This window comes from Thalassophryne amazonica, chromosome 13 (assembly GCF_902500255.1).
Source record: "Thalassophryne amazonica chromosome 13, fThaAma1.1, whole genome shotgun sequence".
Taxonomy (NCBI): domain Eukaryota; kingdom Metazoa; phylum Chordata; class Actinopteri; order Batrachoidiformes; family Batrachoididae; genus Thalassophryne; species Thalassophryne amazonica.
The window spans coordinates 48,109,248-48,128,177 of NC_047115.1; the positions used below are offsets into that span (position 1 = coordinate 48,109,248).

Genomic DNA, 18,930 nt, shown 5'->3' on the forward strand with positions numbered 1-18,930 from the left:
CCGCCCTGCCCCACCCACCACCACCAAAGAAAAATTAAACCACAAAAAAAAAAACAAAAAAAAAAAAAAAACCAGTAGTTCAAGAGCTCCAGTCTTAATTTGGGAGTTCAGACCGCCCCCCCTGCCCACCATACCCCCTGCACTTAGAACCATGCTCCTTGCATTGATCAACTTAAACCATTTAAATTTTTTTGAAAAGCCTTTCTCTGGACACCAGAATAAAAACGTCATAGAACAGCAACTGCCGTAACTATAATGTTAAGTAATGGATTCTGCCTGAAGGTACCACAAGCCCTGAGGTTCCAATGAGAGAGTAGGAGGAGAGCTGTTGCAGCACTAGTCAGGTAACAGCAGATCGACCTAATTGCATCTCTTGTTATCTCAGTAGGCCGCCGTTCCTCTCCATCTCCTCAACGTCACTGAGGAGCACTCACTGCCTTGTTCATCCAGGTCTAAGTCTACCTAGTGTGCTTAACTCGAGCCTTCCAGCCTTATTGCTCTCAAATCCAGAAAAAAACATTCTTAAAATTGCAGTACAAGCACTATCACAAAATAGACTTTTTGATAAAACTTTTAGATAAGAAGAGTACAGTATTTCGTTGTCAGATATGAAATTCAAGGTACCTCAACATTACGTCATTGTTACACCAGTAGTGATTACGTCACTTCACAAAACTTAGGCTCTCCAATGAGCAAAAATGATTTCACATCACCTTGCCTTTGTGAAACATTTGGGCAAAATCTAAACTGCGAATAAGTAAATGTTGCATGTGAAACGTGCTGTAAAAAATGACCAGGGGGGAAATAAAGAAAAAAAAAAAGAAGAAAACTGCAGTATTTCATTCGCACACATACTGAGATGAGCGTACTGCAGTGTGCCATGATGACTTGGGGTAAGGTTATATAATTGTGGTTCCCTGTAAAATTCACTTATTTTGCTCACTCTGTGCCTCTGGCATGAATGTTCCTGCCACGTAGGGTAAAAGTACCCCACTGATGCTTTACATAGGGCAGGGGCCAGGAGGTGCTCGACGCCCTGCAGAGTGTTAGGCAACACGTCTTTGTCTCTTTCAACACCCAGAGGCAACATGGAGCGGCACAGCATTCTAATCCTGTCTAATCTGGACACAGTGGAGCATCTGGAGACAGGGATATGGCTAATCTCAGACACAGAGACAGAGGGCACTTTGCTGAGACTGAAAAAAATGGACGATTTAAGGTCGAGAAGCCATGCGTTACAAATATATGTGTGTGCGTTTTCAGAAAGGGAATTCTTAAACAATAAAGAAACCAAAATATTAAACGCATATAATAATGCAGGAGACAGCAGCACATAGGCCAATTGAAGAATTTTCCAACATGACGTCATCTACATGTGCGGAAGAACTAATAGCACGAATGAGTACTTTTGCAGGCAGTTCAGTTCACTGAAATAACAGGAATTACTTACTGTGCCCTGCTCTTAGGGAGGCAGGAGATCTATGGATAGCAATAGGCACAATATGGTGATGCTTGTTTCCGTGGGAGGGGTGTATCTGGTGGGTATTCTCGCCCGGTTCTGACCCCGCCACAAAGCCTAGAGCCAAGGTAGTGATCCACAATGCTAGGTGGGTGACTGAAGCTGAATTCCAGCTTAGGGGGAGCGCTACAGGCCTCAAGGGAGCAAACTGTGTCCTCCAGCCTCTGAACATCTTCCCTGAGCAGCCAGATGAGGCTTCTGATCAAGGAACTTGAAGGGAACTTCAGTGAGCCTTACAGCCCATAGTTCTCAGCTTGGCAAGTCTCACTATGCCTGGAGACACTCGCACAGATCCATTTAAAAAAAAAAATGCAAAAGAGACAATGTACAAAATTTGGTTATGAAGGGAAAACACCACGATGCTCTCCCCAGAATTAGGAAATCCGTAGCAGTACCTGTGGAGGTGACGGAGTATCATAAATCATCATAAGACATTCAATCAAGAAATTAGGGCATGCTCAAATGGAAAAATCCCAGCTGGCTCCAATTCCACTAGTTCTCTCTCTTCTCTCTTCCTCTGTTAAGCCCTCATCAAATTAAACACATCTCCCCCCTGCCACCAAAAACTAATATTCCAAAAAAATTCAAAAGGCAAATGTAGAGAAAAGAAGAAAAGCCGGTTCAAAAAGAGAGACGGCAGCGGTACAAAGTGTGTTTCTTCAGAAAAGCAAAACACACATTCTGACTTTCCCTCTGTTTCCTCCTCCAGTGGTCTCAAAGGATTTCCACAGTAATGGGAGCATAGTTAAATCCCAGTCTCATTTGCATTGGTCGGACAGCTGCAGCGGTTGAGCGGGAGAGGCTGCGTGACTGCACCTGTAAGTTGTGCCGAGGAGAGCACCCGTTTCCCCCATCCGGAGATCAAGCCGTAACAGCGACAGCACCTGAGAGAGAAGCCCTGGGCAGGAGCGCACGCTCGCACGCAGGCGGCATCGGCAGCGTCGCTCCAAAAGATGTGCGCAAGAGGAAGAGGGAAAGAGGAGGAGGTGAAGCAGGAGGAGGACAGAGGGAGGGTGGGGGAGTCTCAACAAGCCAGGAAGCGGGAGGGAGAGTGGCTATGCAAATGGCCAGCATTCACACGGCGAATCGCTGGAGCCTGAGTGCATTGCAGAGGAAGAACCTATTTAGACAGAATAGCGGGGATTGAAGCCGTGTCCCTGAGTCTTGCTTCTTTTCACTTCCAACACGCGATTAATGCAAAGGTGGAAAAAAAAGCAGGAGGGCAGGATCGGTTCATTTCCAACACGTCGACTTTTCTCATTTCATATCTCCAGAGTTCTTTTCTCTCTCTGTTGAAGTTCAGTGCCAATAGTCCGTGCTTACACACATCCAAGAGCCCAGCCCAGTCTGCTCCGTATCTTAAAACACACTGCATTCAGAAGTTCAAAAGCAACAATTCTCTGCAGCCTTCTGTTCACAACACTTCATAAGAATGGTGATTGCGCAGCTTTCTCCCTGTCACAAGTGTAAAACATGCACACACGTGGACAGAGCACACGTGGCACCAGAGGTAGGGGGGATGCTGAGTCTTTGCGAGTCTTTCGTTTCTTAATAACAGAGCGTTTCTCACCAGAGGAGAAATACTGATTGCAACCACACGGGTTACGGGAACGCGGAGGACATGTGGACTTAAAAAACCCCGCTGATAAACACAATCCGATTCAGGTGGGATGTGTGCTCAGTGCTCAGAGTTCAGGACTTGAGAGCGTGAGGCACAGCTGCAGCATGTCTGACTCTGTTTGAACACTGGCCATTCAACAACATTCCGTTGGAAACGCAGTGTTCCAAGCTGCAGGGGGAGGGAGGGGAAAAAAAAAAGAACACTGTAAGCACTGCTGAGCCGATCTTTTTGGCTTACAGGGTGTACACAGGCATTTCAGGGACTAGGGAAGCCAAATTAGCCAGCGTGACATAGAGGATAATATGATTTCAGCTGGGTTTTTTTTTTCCTCCCTGTCATTCTGTTTTCATACACCGAGAAGCCATAATTAATTAAAGATCCAATTACATTGACAGTAATGATAAATGTTGAACTGGAACCACTGTGTTAAGGGCCACAGCTAAAATTTTAGCATGCAAACTCAAACAGAAGAGCATAACTCTGCCAAGCCTTCAGCACATATTTTAACCACAGCTTTCAAAAAAAAAAAAAAAAAAAAAGAAATTTGTGGGAAATGAAAAATAGAGGAATATCCCCATGCAGTACTTCCCTTAGTGTAGCAACAACAGTGATCTAAAAGCTGGCTTCCTCACTAAGATTTGCAAACCAAATATTTATTTCTGATGGAGCAAACACTCAGTCAATAATTTTCATTGTGTTCATCAGAAATACGTATTATATTTGCATGCGCAAAAATAAAGTTGCACATTTCTACCCCACACACCCAATTTAAATACACCCCCTTAAAATTCATATTTTGATCCATAAACTGTGGATCTTCATAGGCTTCTTCACTCATTTAAATACATGATGGTGTTTACAAATGGATAAAAATCCAACTAATTATCCTATTTTTATGAAAGTAAATAATAAATATAACGCAATGCTAAAATACCCTCAGCCATATAAACATTATGTTCTTTATAATCGGCACTTGTTTAATTAATTATTAAGATCCTATTGACTTACGTACAATTTGTACATGTTCAAATCAAATCATCATTTGGTCAGGTTGTACAAATCAAGGAATTTTTGTAGCTCACCCTCAATGACTAATTTAACTCCATAGAAAGTTAGCTTTGAGTTAGCGAAAATTGGTGTGCAAACTAACGTCGCAAAATGTCTTGTAAATGACTCTAGAGGTGTTATCAGGTTACAAAAACAGCATTTTTAGTTTTTCAAGTGTTTATTCTCTCTAGCTCTTAATATACCAAAAACAAAACTGTTATCAAGTCGCTATGCCAGGAAGTGACATCACCATGCTAACCTCTGCAAAATGTCTTACAAATAAGTTTAGAGGTGTTAAGTTCCAAAAACAGCGCTTTCAGATTTAGAAGTGTTTATATCTAGCTATCTTTTACATAATATAAGAGAAACGTATATAAACATACAAAACAAGAAGAAAGCAGGGACTGCTGTTACGGTGCAGCTCTACTCTGATTGGCTGTCACCAAGACTGAAACAGAATGTGACTTTGTTAACCTCTTAAAATACATCAAGGTTAGCCATCTTTGAGCTTGTCCAAGATCTATGTCCAAAGAATGTTCTCTGTCAATTTCAAGAGTCTGGTAGTAATATGACTGGACCTATGCTGTACACGGAGACAGACAGAGATGAAAAGCCTTTCGCAATACCTGGCATATTTGATGGCCTCGGGTAATAATACTAATAATCTTGTATCCACCCTAATAATCACATCTGCTTCAAAAGTTCATGGATTCCTCCTTGGCCTATATCCCACCCTTTCAAGTTTGAAGAAAATCAGTTCAATTGCTTTTGCATAATCCTGCTGAATTACAATCAACACTGACAATTGTTCTTTGTGCCAGGAAGGACATCCGGTGTAAAACGTGTGGAAAATCAACACACAGATCTACCCTGGATCTGCTGTGGCGTCCCCGAGTGAAGACGAGGGAACAGCCGAAGGGACTTACTTTTTACTGACAACAGTTCTTTCCTGCTGTAAAATGAACGTAATCGGCCGACAGGCTTGAGGGCAAACGAGGATACGTGTTATTTTTCTGCTATAGCTGACATTGTGCTCATGTGTGGCAGTAAAAATAGACTTTACCACAAGACAGATGCTGCTCACATTAGGCAAATGCGCCGTTTTCACCTTGTACAAACTCAGTAACTTGATGTAGCCACCTGGTGCTAAAACGTCAGCAGCACGGAACCGCAGCACTCTGCGAAAGAAACGTTCCTGCTGAATGTGTTTACACTTTTATAATTATCAGCAGTGCAATCACCGTAATTGCACCTAATAAGGCAATCTATCAGGGCTGCTTGCCAAGGACGTCAACCTGACTTCCAATGTCCTCCATGGCAAACTTTCACAGAGAAACAGAAAGAGATATGAAACTATAAAGCCTGACATTGCAGTAAATACATGTGCAACGTGTGCATGGATCACAGTGGAAGAAATGCCCCAAGTTAATGACACAGTAGAGGTGATGCCTTTATCAGGCTTATTAGTTACTTGTTCATTTGTGCCCCCAAGTGGTCAAACAGGGATACACACAGAAATGTGAGCTTTCACAAGGCAAGCATTTCATGTGCAATGATCTAGTCAGAAAGAAGAATCTAAGCATTCAGTTTGATGAAATACAATAGAAGGGTTGCAAAAGTAGGGGATGACTAACAGTATCGGAGAAAATACATTATACCTACAGCTGGAACATTCAGGATAATCACTCAGCTTTCAGCAGTTCAGTTTGGTACAGATGTTTTTCACTGTAAATGTGTTAAACATGATGAGCCAGAGAAGCAGAGGCCGTGCTCAAAGCTTAAGAGAAAAGATCTGCTGCTACAAAATTCCATCTGCCCTTACACCTTGAACCACGACCAACGCCAAATGAAATAGAGTGGCTCCAAAACCGCCAGTAACACCACAGAGCACATCAGGGACAAAGTTGATATTTTGTAAGATTGGGATGTTCTGAATATATTTAATCCATTTGTCAAGCACAGTATTGCAGTATTTAACCCTAACCTTTAAGATTTATGTAATTTTATTACAAGACAAATTCCCATAATTTTAATACAAACCTACCAAATAAACCTTTTATGATGCATATTCATTACTGTAATAAATCCTATTTATTTGAAATGCATAATCCTCAGCTTTATATATATATATAGTATTAATAAAATATAAATACTCTAAATCAATATAATGACAGTATTTATTTAAAATACATTAAGTATATTGTTTGAATTGCATAATAATTATGTTACCTATACAAGATAAATGGCATAGGTAACATAATTACTATGCAATTCAAACAATGGGAATTTGTCATGTAATAAAATTACATAAAACTTAAAAGTTAGGGTTAAATATTTCTGTGAGTGTGTGTTGCCCATAGAAACCTGAAAAGCTGCATGGCCAAAGGCAAACATGAAGTGGTTTAAATTTGTATTGTTAGGTTAGTAGTAAGTCCATATCTTGAATAAAATGCCAGTTTTTGGGAGTTTTTTTTTTCATATTTGAAGGTGGTGGATGCATTCAAAAAGTTGATAAAACTGTGACTTGCTTGTTAGTCATGGCAACCGAGAAAAAAAAAAAAAAGATGTGGTCAGCTCATAATTCAGAACTGAATTATATTTCTGTTTTCCAAGACATTTATTAGTGCATATCTTCAGACCAAATACTTATTTTAACATTTTTCGCTTGCACCTTAAAATGACTGAATCAAACTTGTTCAAACCAAAAAAAAAAAAAAATTAATAAATAAATAACTGTTAACATTCCAGGTGTGACACAATATGAATCTTTGGACATGGTAAAAACAGATGCCACCTAATAAAGCCGCCATCGTAGCTGGTGGTTTCAGTAATGAAGAACAGGTAGAGTCTTCAAACCCCGATGCCAACACCGAAAACCTGGAGCATGAAAAAGCAGATGCTTGAATATTGAGCCACCATATCAAGAGCCAAGCATCTGGCATCAGCATTGCTTCTTGTGGCACAGATGTACTGGTCCTCCTCTTGGCCCACTTCCTCATGTCATGTCCAGAGGATTTGAATGGAATTGAATAACTCCCAAAAAGACAAACATGTCCATAACTCTCCGCTTGACAATCATATTCTCAGCACTCTGCCAGCCTGTCACTCATTGATGGCTTACATCACTACTTTTTTCTTGACTGGTTAGGTGAAGAAATCCTGCTGGAAGATCTTTAAAGAGCATCATAACCTTCTGCCAACCCTCTGCAAAGGTGATCTCAGCAGCCACGCTTGCGCTGATGCCAAAAATGACATCTGCCAAATTTACAAAGCTCAAGTTTTTCCACAGAATTGTTCCCATGTGATGAGAAAATCAGGGGGTCTCGGACCATGCACCTAGAGACCAACTACTCTACATGTTTTTTATATATATATATATATATATATATATATATATATATATATATATATCTCAGAGCTGATTATTCATATTTTCAGTAATAAAACACTAATCTGTCAGAAGCAAAGTGCTCTTGATATCCATGTGCATTCTCATCCTAGTTGTTTATAGTGAGTGAGTCTGCTCATCACAGGAAGCCAAAAATAGCCCTTCCTTATTTCTCCGCAAGATCTGAAGAACTGTGGGATTTTCTCATGTGCAGCTTTGAGGACAATTATTCATTTGGAATAGAAAATATTCAAATTTCCTTTGATTGCTTTGAAGGTATAAAAAGAAGGAAGAGATTCCTGAATGGCAAAATGCTGTCTATTAAACGAAAGGATGTATTCTAGGTAGAGTTGTACCTCAGAGAAGAAAAGGGTACAAAGTGCCCATTATTCACTTCAGACTGTAGTTACAGTGCATTCAGATGATGAGATGACTTTCGGAGGAATACCCACTGCAGTTTGGCGGTCTAAGAGTCCTCAACCTAAGTGAAGCAAAGCCTTCAAATCAGTTAAAGGGCCATCAGGCATTACTTTATCACCCACGGAGAGACACTTTACAGAGGGACCAGCACTTGCAGACAGTTTGACAGCAATGTTTCTCCTCCTCAAGAGCTACTATAATATTTACTGTCACTGTTCCAGGTAAATATATTGAAGGATAAATTATTTTAATTCCTGATTAACATAACCCGGGCCATGATGAACGGTCCAGTGACGGAGTAATTAGAGCAATTTATATCAAATTCTCTGCTGTATCAGATCCTGCATTTGGTTCATAGCAATTCAAGCATGCAAGCCAAGTCATGCACAGAGCTGATGTACCCTGTTGTGTACTGCAGTGACGCATCTGTGCCAGGAACACCAGCATAGTGCATTTATCCCACAGAAGGCCTTTATCTCTGGACTCTAAGTGCAGAATGTAAACATACAGTGAATTCAATTCAATTATATAGAATGAAATTAACAAATAAGTCATTTTAAAGTACTATAGATGAGCAATGTGCCATTCATTCATTCTCTATACCCACTTACTCCAATCAAGGGTAATGGAGTCTATGGAGTCTAAGTCACCGTGCCAACCCAAGACAAAATAGAAGACTCAAATAAAATTGAAAGAACAGGAAGAAACTTACATCAACATTGCACACTGCAACTGAGAGAACTAGATATAGCCCTGAGAAGTGATGTCCCCTTATTTTTATGAAATCCCTTGTTGTATATATATATATATATTTTTTTTTTTTTTACCTGATGTGCTTGGCCAAATATGTTGCACCCTTTCTTCCCCAATGCCAGTATTCACACTTGTTTTCTATGACTATTTGTAGAGCTAGAATGTGGTCAATGGCTTATTTTGGGCATGAAGCCACACTGTATGGTCAGTGATCAGCAAGTTGCTGGAACTGAATCATATTTAGAATGTTTTCCATTTGTGCAACCTTTCCCAGGACAGAGAGCAGTATTATACCCCTATAGTTGTTGCATTCCATGTGATCACCCTTTCCTTATTATCATTATTATTATTATCATTATTATTATTAGTATTAGTAGTAGTAGTAGTAGTAGTAGTAGTATTAACTTAGATTTCTATAGCACCTTTCAAAGAACTCATGGTCAGTTTACACAGAAGCTGATCAGGGTGCTGGAGATACGTCAGCATCCTCTCACATCAATATAGATAAAGATATTGATATCTGTGGTCAATTTAGAATTTCCAATTCAAAGTCTTGTGTTTTTTTTTTTTTTGGATGTGTCCCATCGAGAGTTTTTCTAAAAATAATAATGTAAATAAAGCTGGAAAAAAAAGCTTCTGTTTACATTTTGTTTCTGGAAACATGAGTCCGATGTGTGGTTTTTGAACGTACAATGTGAGCAGTGAGATCACATCAGAGCATCGGGCCATATAGTGTGCAAGCATAAATCGTGCGCTCTGAACGTTTATGCTGCATTCACACCGGGTGCGACGCGAGTGACAGCAGCGACAGGTTGCCATGTAATCCCTATGGAATGATGCGTTTTGGCACCAAGTCACACAGCGCGACGCGATGGAAGCGAATGAAGCGACGCGAGTGAAGCAATTTTGAGCGATTGGCGCGTTTACTTTTATTTAATTATTTTTAAGAAAAATGAGGACTGATAGTAACGAAACCGGGATGAAAAGTAACAAAATGGAGCAGACTGACTCCAAATATGATTCAATTAAGTACTTTTATTAAATTTTTTTTTCACGAAATAGGATGAAATGGGGACTGATAATAACAAAATGGGGGTTAAACGTAGCGAAATGGAGCAGACTGACTCCAAATATGATTCAATTAAGTACTTTATTACATTTTTTTTTTCGCAAAATAGGATGAAATGGGGACTGATAATAACAAAATGGGGGTTAAACGTAGCGAAACGGAGCAGACTGACTCCAAATATGATTCAATTAAGTACTTTTATTACATTTTGTTTCGCAAAATAGGATGAAATGGGGACTGATAATAACAAAATGGGGGTTAAACGTAGCGAAATGGAGCAGACTGACTCCAAATATGATTCAATTAAGTACTTTTATTACATTTTGTTTCGCAAAATAGGATGAAATGGGTTCAGATAATAACAAAACGGGGGTTAAACATAGCGAAATGGAGCAGACTGACTCCAAATATGATTCAATTAAGTACTTTTATTACATTTTTTTTTCGCGAAATAGGATGAAATGGGGACTGATAATAACAAAATTGGGGTTAAACATAGCGAAATGGAGCAGACTGACTCCAAATATGATTCAATTAAGTACTTTTATTACATTTTTTTTTCGCGAAATAGGATGAAATGGGGACTGATAATAACAAAATGGGGGTTAAACGTAGCGAAATGGAGCAGACTGGCTCCAAATATGATTCAATTAAGTACTTTTATTACATTTTTTTTTTCGCGAAATAGGATGAAATGGGGACTGATAATAACAAAATGGGGGTTAAACGTAGCGAAACGGAGCAGACTGACTCCAAATATGATTCAATTAAGTACTTTTATTACTTTTTTTTCGCGAAATAGGATGAAATGGGGGTTAAACGTAGCGAAATGGAGCAGACTGACTCCAAATATGATTCAATTAAGTACTTTATTACATTTTTTTTTCGCAAAATAGGATGAAATGGGGACTGATAATAACAAAATGGGGGTTAAACGTAGCGAAATGGAGCAGACTGACTCCACATATGATTCAATTAAGTACTTTTATTACATTTTGTTTCGCAAAATAGGATGAAATGGGGACTGATAATAACAAAATGGGGGTTAAACGTAGCGAAATGGAGCAGACTGACTCCAAATATGATTCAATTAAGTACTTTTATTACATTTTTTTCGTGAAGTAGGATGAAATGGGTTCAGATAATAACAAAACGGGGGTTAAACATAGCGAAATGGAGCAGACTGACTCCAAATATGATTCAATTAAGTACTTTTATTACATTTTTTTCGTGAAGTAGGATGAAATGGGGACTGATAATAACAAAATGGGGGTTAAACGTAGCGAAATGGAGCAGACTGACTCCAAATATGATTCAATTAAGTACTTTTATTACATTTTTTTCGTGAAGTAGGATGAAATGGGTTCAGATAATAACAAAACGGGGGTTAAACATAGCGAAATGGAGCAGACTGACTCCAAATATGATTCAATTAAGTACTTTTATTACATTTTGTTTCGCAAAATAGGATGAAATGGGGACTGATAATAACAAAATGGGGGTTAAACGTAGCGAAACGGAGCAGACTGACTCCAAATATGATTCAATTAAGTACTTTTATTACATTTTGTTCGTGAAGTAGGATGAAATGGGTTCAGATAATAACAAAACGGGGGTTAAACATAGCGAAATGGAGCAGACTGACTCCAAATATGATTCAATTAAGTACTTTTATTACATTTTGTTTCGCAAATAGGATGAAATGGGGTACTGATAATAACAAAATGGGGGTTAAACATAGCGAAATGGAGCAGACTGACTCCAAATATGATTCAATTAAGTACTTTTATTACATTTTGTTTCGCAAAATAGGATGAAATGGGGACTGATAATAACAAAATGGGGGTTAAACATAGCGAAATGGAGCAGACTGACTCCAAATATGATTCAATTAAGTACTTTTATTACATTTTTTTCGTGAAGTAGGATGAAATGGGTTCAGATAATAACAAAACGGGGGTTAAACATAGCGAAATGGAGCAGACTGACTCCAAATATGATTCAATTAAGTACTTTTATTACATTTTTTTTTCGCGAAATAGGATGAAATGGGGACTGATAATAACAAAATGGGGGTTAAACGTAGCGAAATGGAGCAGACTGACTCCAAATATGATTCAATTAAGTACTTTTATTACATTTTTTTTCGCGAAATAGGATGAAATGGGGACTGATAATAACAAAATGGGGGTTAAACGTAGCGAAACGGAGCAGACTGACTCCAAATATGATTCAATTAAGTACTTTTATTACATTTTTTTTCGCGAAATAGGATGAAATGGGGACTGATAATAACAAAATGGGGGTTAAACGTAGCGAAATGGAGCAGACTGACTCCAAATATGATTCAATTAAGTACTTTTATTACATTTTTTTTTCGCAAATAGGATGAAATGGGGACTGATAATAACAAAATGGGGGTTAAACGTAGCGAAACGGAGCAGACTGACTCCACATATGATTCAATTAAGTACTTTTATTACATTTTGTTTCGCAAAATAGGATGAAATGGGGACTGATAATAACAAAATGGGGGTTAAACGTAGCGAAACGGAGCAGACTGACTCCAAATATGATTCAATTAAGTACTTTTATTACATTTTGTTTCGCAAAATAGGATGAAATGGGTTCAGATAATAACAAAATGGGGGTTAAACGTAGCGAAACGGAGCAGACTGACTCCAAATATGATTCAATTAAGTACTTTTATTACATTTTGTTTCGTGAAGTAGGATGAAATGGGTTCAGATAATAACAAAACGGGGGTTAAACATAGCGAAATGGAGCAGACTGACTCCAAATATGATTCAATTAAGTACTTTTATTACATTTTGTTTCGCAAAATAGGATGAAATGGGGACTGATAATAACAAAATGGGGGTTAAACATAGCGAAATGGAGCAGACTGACTCCAAATATGATTCAATTAAGTACTTTTATTACATTTTTTTTCGTGAAGTAGGATGAAATGGGTTCAGATAATAACAAAACGGGGGTTAAACATAGCGAAATGGAGCAGACTGACTCCAAATATGATTCAATTAAGTACTTTTATTACATTTTGTTTCGCAAAATAGGATGAAATGGGGACTGATAATAACAAAATGGGGGTTAAACATAGCGAAATGGAGCAGACTGACTCCAAATATGATTCAATTAAGTACTTTTATTACATTTTTTTCGCGAAAGTAGGATGAAATGGGTTCAGATAATAACAAAATGGGGGTTAAACATAGCGAAATGGAGCAGACTGACTCCAAATATGATTCAATTAAGTACTTTTATTACATTTTGTTTCGCAAAATAGGATGAAATGGGGACTGATAATAACAAAATGGGGGTTAAACATAGCGAAACGGAGCAGACTGACTCCAAATATGATTCAATTAAGTACTTTTATTACATTTTTTTTCGTGAAAGTAGGATGAAATGGGTTCAGATAATAACAAAACGGGGGTTAAACATAGCGAAATGGAGCAGACTGACTCCAAATATGATTCAATTAAGTACTTTTATTACATTTTGTTTCGCAAAATAGGATGAAATGGGGACTGATAATAACAAAATGGGGGTTAAACATAGCGAAATGGAGCAGACTGACTCCAAATATGATTCAATTAAGTACTTTTATTACATTTTTTTCGTGAAGTAGGATGAAATGGGTTCAGATAATAACAAAACGGGGGTTAAACATAGCGAAATGGAGCAGACTGACTCCAAATATGATTCAATTAAGTACTTTTATTACATTTTGTTTCGCAAAATAGGATGAAATGGGTCATGATAATAACAAAATGGGGGTTAAACATAGCGAAATGGAGCAGACTGACTCCAAATATGATTCAATTAAGTACTTTTATTACATTTTGTTTCGCAAAATAGGATGAAATGGGTTCAGATAATAACAAAACGGGGGTTAAACATAGCGAAATGGAGCAGACTGACTCCAAATATGATTCAATTAAGTACTTTTATTACATTTTGTTTCGCAAAATAGGATGAAATGGGGACTGATAATAACAAAATGGGGGTTAAACATAGCGAAATGGAGCAGACTGACTCCAAATATGATTCAATTAAGTACTTTTATTACATTTTTTTCGTGAAAGTAGGATGAAATGGGTTCAGATAATAACAAAACGGGGGTTAAACATAGCGAAATGGAGCAGACTGACTCCAAATATGATTCAATTAAGTACTTTTATTACATTTTGTTTCGCAAAATAGGATGAAATGGGGACTGATAATAACAAAATGGGGGTTAAACATAGCGAAATGGAGCAGACTGACTCCAAATATGATTCAATTAAGTACTTTTATTACATTTTGTTTCGCAAAATAGGATGAAATGGGTTCAGATAATAACAAAACGGGGGTTAAACATAGCGAAATGGAGCAGACTGACTCCAAATATGATTCAATTAAGTACTTTTATTACATTTTGTTTCGCAAAATAGGATGAAATGGGGACTGATAATAACAAAATGGGGGTTAAACGTAGCGAAATGGAGCAGACTGACTCCAAATATGATTCAATTAAGTACTTTTATTACATTTTGTTTCGCAAAATAGGATGAAATGGGTACTGATAATAACAAAATGGGGGTTAAACATAGCGAAATGGAGCAGACTGACTCCAAATATGATTCAATTAAGTACTTTTATTACATTTTGTTTCGCAAAATAGGATGAAATGGGTACAGATAATAACAAAATGGGGGTTAAACATAGCGAAATGGAGCAGACTGACTCCAAATATGATTCAATTAAGTACTTTTATTACATTTTGTTTCGCAAAATAGGATGAAATGGGGACTGATAATAACAAAATGGGGGTTAAACATAGCGAAATGGAGCAGACTGACTCCAAATATGATTCAATTAAGTACTTTTATTACATTTTGTTTCGCAAAATAGGATGAAATGGGGACTGATAATAACAAAATGGGGGTTAAACATAGCGAAATGGAGCAGACTGACTCCAAATATGATTCAATTAAGTACTTTTATTACATTTTGTTTCGCAAAATAGGATGAAATGGGGACTGATAATAACAAAATGGGGGTTAAACATAGCGAAATGGAGCAGACTGACTCCAAATATGATTCAATTAAGTACTTTTATTACATTTTTTTTCGTGAAGTAGGATGAAATGGGTTCAGATAATAACAAAACGGGGGTTAAACATAGCGAAATGGAGCAGACTGACTCCAAATATGATTCAATTAAGTACTTTTATTACATTTTTTTTCGCGAAATAGGATGAAATGGGGACTGATAATAACAAAATGGGGGTTAAACATAGCGAAATGGAGCAGACTGACTCCAAATATGATTCAATTAAGTACTTTTATTACATTTTGTTTCGCAAAATAGGATGAAATGGGTTCAGATAATAACAAAACGGGGGTTAAACATAGCGAAATGGAGCAGACTGACTCCAAATATGATTCAATTAAGTACTTTTATTACATTTTGTTTCGCGAAATAGGATGAAATGGGGACTGATAATAACAAAATGGGGGTTAAACATAGCGAAATGGAGCAGACTGACTCCAAATATGATTCAATTAAGTACTTTTATTACATTTTTTTTTCGCGAAATAGGATGAAATGGGGACTGATAATAACAAAATGGGGGTTAAACGTAGCGAAATGGAGCAGACTGACTCCAAATATGATTCAATTAAGTACTTTTATTACATTTTGTTTCGCAAAATAGGATGAAATGGGGACTGATAATAACAAAATGGGGGTTAAACATAGCGAAATGGAGCAGACTGACTCCAAATATGATTCAATTAAGTACTTTTATTACATTTTGTTTCGCAAATAGGATGAAATGGGGTACTGATAATAACAAAATGGGGGTTAAACATAGCGAAATGGAGCAGACTGACTCCAAATATGATTCAATTAAGTACTTTTATTACATTTTGTTTCGCAAAATAGGATGAAATGGGGACTGATAATAACAAAATGGGGGTTAAACGTAGCGAAATGGAGCAGACTGACTCCAAATATGATTCAATTAAGTACTTTTATTACATTTTGTTTCGCAAAATAGGATGAAATGGGTTCAGATAATAACAAAATGGGGGTTAAACATAGCGAAATGGAGCAGACTGACTCCAAATATGATTCAATTAAGTACTTTTATTACATTTTGTTTCGCGAAAATAGGATGAAATGGGTTACTGATAATAACAAAATGGGGGTTAAACATAGCGAAATGGAGCAGACTGACTCCAAATATGATTCAATTAAGTACTTTTATTACATTTTGTTTCGCAAAATAGGATGAAATGGGGACTGATAATAACAAAATGGGGGTTAAACATAGCGAAATGGAGCAGACTGACTCCAAATATGATTCAATTAAGTACTTTTATTACATTTTGTTTCGCAAATAGGATGAAATGGGTTCAGATAATAACAAAATGGGGGTTAAACATAGCGAAATGGAGCAGACTGACTCCAAATATGATTCAATTAAGTACTTTTATTACATTTTGTTTCGCAAAATAGGATGAAATGGGGACTGATAATAACAAAATGGGGGTTAAACATAGCGAAATGGAGCAGACTGACTCCAAATATGATTCAATTAAGTACTTTTATTACATTTTGTTTCGCGAAATAGGATGAAATGGGTTCAGATAATAACAAAACGGGGGTTAAACATAGCGAAATGGAGCAGACTGACTCCAAATATGATTCAATTAAGTACTTTTATTACATTTTGTTTCGCAAAATAGGATGAAATGGGGACTGATAATAACAAAATGGGGGTTAAACATAGCGAAATGGAGCAGACTGACTCCAAATATGATTCAATTAAGTACTTTTATTACATTTTGTTTCGTGAAGTAGGATGAAATGGGTTCAGATAATAACAAAATGGGGGTTAAACATAGCGAAATGGAGCAGACTGACTCCAAATATGATTCAATTAAGTACTTTTATTACATTTTGTTTCGCAAAATAGGATGAAATGGGTTCAGATAATAACAAAACGGGGGTTAAACATAGCGAAATGGAGCAGACTGACTCCAAATATGATTCAATTAAGTACTTTTATTACATTTTGTTTCGCAAATAGGATGAAATGGGGACTGATAATAACAAAATGGGGGTTAAACATAGCGAAATGGAGCAGACTGACTCCAAATATGATTCAATTAAGTACTTTTATTACATTTTTTTCGTGAAGTAGGATGAAATGGGTTCAGATAATAACAAAACGGGGGTTAAACATAGCGAAATGGAGCAGACTGACTCCAAATATGATTCAATTAAGTACTTTTATTACATTTTGTTTCGCAAAATAGGATGAAATGGGGACTGATAATAACAAAATGGGGGTTAAACATAGCGAAATGGAGCAGACTGACTCCAAATATGATTCAATTAAGTACTTTTATTACATTTTGTTTCGCAAAATAGGATGAAATGGGTTCAGATAATAACAAAACGGGGGTTAAACATAGCGAAATGGAGCAGACTGACTCCAAATATGATTCAATTAAGTACTTTTATTACATTTTGTTTCGCAAAATAGGATGAAATGGGGACTGATAATAACAAAATGGGGGTTAAACATAGCGAAATGGAGCAGACTGACTCCAAATATGATTCAATTAAGTACTTTTATTACATTTTGTTTCGCAAAATAGGATGAAATGGGTTCAGATAATAACAAAACGGGGGTTAAACATAGCGAAATGGAGCAGACTGACTCCAAATATGATTCAATTAAGTACTTTTATTACATTTTGTTTCGCAAAATAGGATGAAATGGGGACTGATAATAACAAAATGGGGGTTAAACATAGCGAAATGGAGCAGACTGACTCCAAATATGATTCAATTAAGTACTTTTATTACATTTTTTTCGTGAAGTAGGATGAAATGGGTTCAGATAATAACAAAACGGGGGTTAAACATAGCGAAATGGAGCAGACTGACTCCAAATATGATTCAATTAAGTACTTTTATTACATTTTGTTTCGCAAAATAGGATGAAATGGGGACTGATAATAACAAAATGGGGGTTAAACATAGCGAAATGGAGCAGACTGACTCCAAATATGATTCAATTAAGTACTTTTATTACATTTTGTTTCGCAAAATAGGATGAAATGGGGACTGATAATAACAAAATGGGGGTTAAACATAGCGAAATGGAGCAGACTGACTCCAAATATGATTCAATTAAGTACTTTTATTACATTTTGTTTCGCAAAGTAGGATGAAATGGGGACTGATAATAACAAAATGGGGGTTAAACATAGCGAAATGGAGCAGACTGACTCCAAATATGATTCAATTAAGTACTTTTATTACATTTTGTTTCGCAAAATAGGATGAAATGGGTTCAGATAATAACAAAACGGGGGTTAAACATAGCGAAATGGAGCAGACTGACTCCAAATATGATTCAATTAAGTACTTTTATTACATTTTGTTTCGCAAAATAGGATGAAATGGGGACTGATAATAACAAAATGGGGGTTAAACATAGCGAAATGGAGCAGACTGACTCCAAATATGATTCAATTAAGTACTTTTATTACATTTTGTTTCGCAAAATAGGATGAAATGGGGACTGATAATAACAAAATGGGGGTTAAACGTAGCGAAATGGAGCAGACTGACTCCAAATATGATTCAATTAAGTACTTTTATTACATTTTTTTTCGTGAAGTAGGATGAAATGGGTACTGATAATAACAAAATGGGGGTTAAACGTAGCGAAATGGAGCAGACTGACTCCAAATATGATTCAATTAAGTACTTTTATTACATTTTTTTTTCGCGAAATAGGATGAAATGGGGACTGATAATAACAAAATGGGGGTTAAACGTAGCGAAATGGAGCAGACTGACTCCAAATATGATTCAATTAAGTACTTTTATTACATTTTTTTTTCGCGAAATAGGATGAAATGGGGACTGATAATAACAAAATGGGGGTTAAACGTAGCGAAATGGAGCAGACTGACTCCAAATATGATTCAATTAAGTACTTTTATTACATTTTTTTTCGCGAAGTAGGATGAAATGGGTACTGATAATAACAAAATGGGGGTTAAACGTAGCGAAATGGAGC

The 18,930-nt window shown here is 36.9% G+C and overlaps 1 protein-coding gene across 10 annotated transcripts in view; it reads right to left on the bottom strand.

Moving 5' to 3' along the window:
• The window catches only part of LOC117523030 (neurexin-1a-like), a 976,202-nt gene that overhangs the window by 363,006 nt on the left and 594,266 nt on the right, over nt 1–18,930 (bottom strand). For 3 of the 10 annotated variants that reach the window (XM_034184450.1, XM_034184448.1, XM_034184447.1), the window contains exon 1: nt 1,451–2,475. The exons of 6 other annotated variants lie outside the window; for them this stretch is intronic. In XM_034184450.1, coding sequence (XP_034040341.1) covers nt 1,451–1,691 — 241 coding nt within the window. In that variant the 5' untranslated portion in view covers nt 1,692–2,475. Of the gene's footprint in view, nt 1–1,450; nt 2,477–18,930 lie in introns of those variants that run through there. One more of the 10 variants, XM_034184446.1, reaches the window with a different exon arrangement.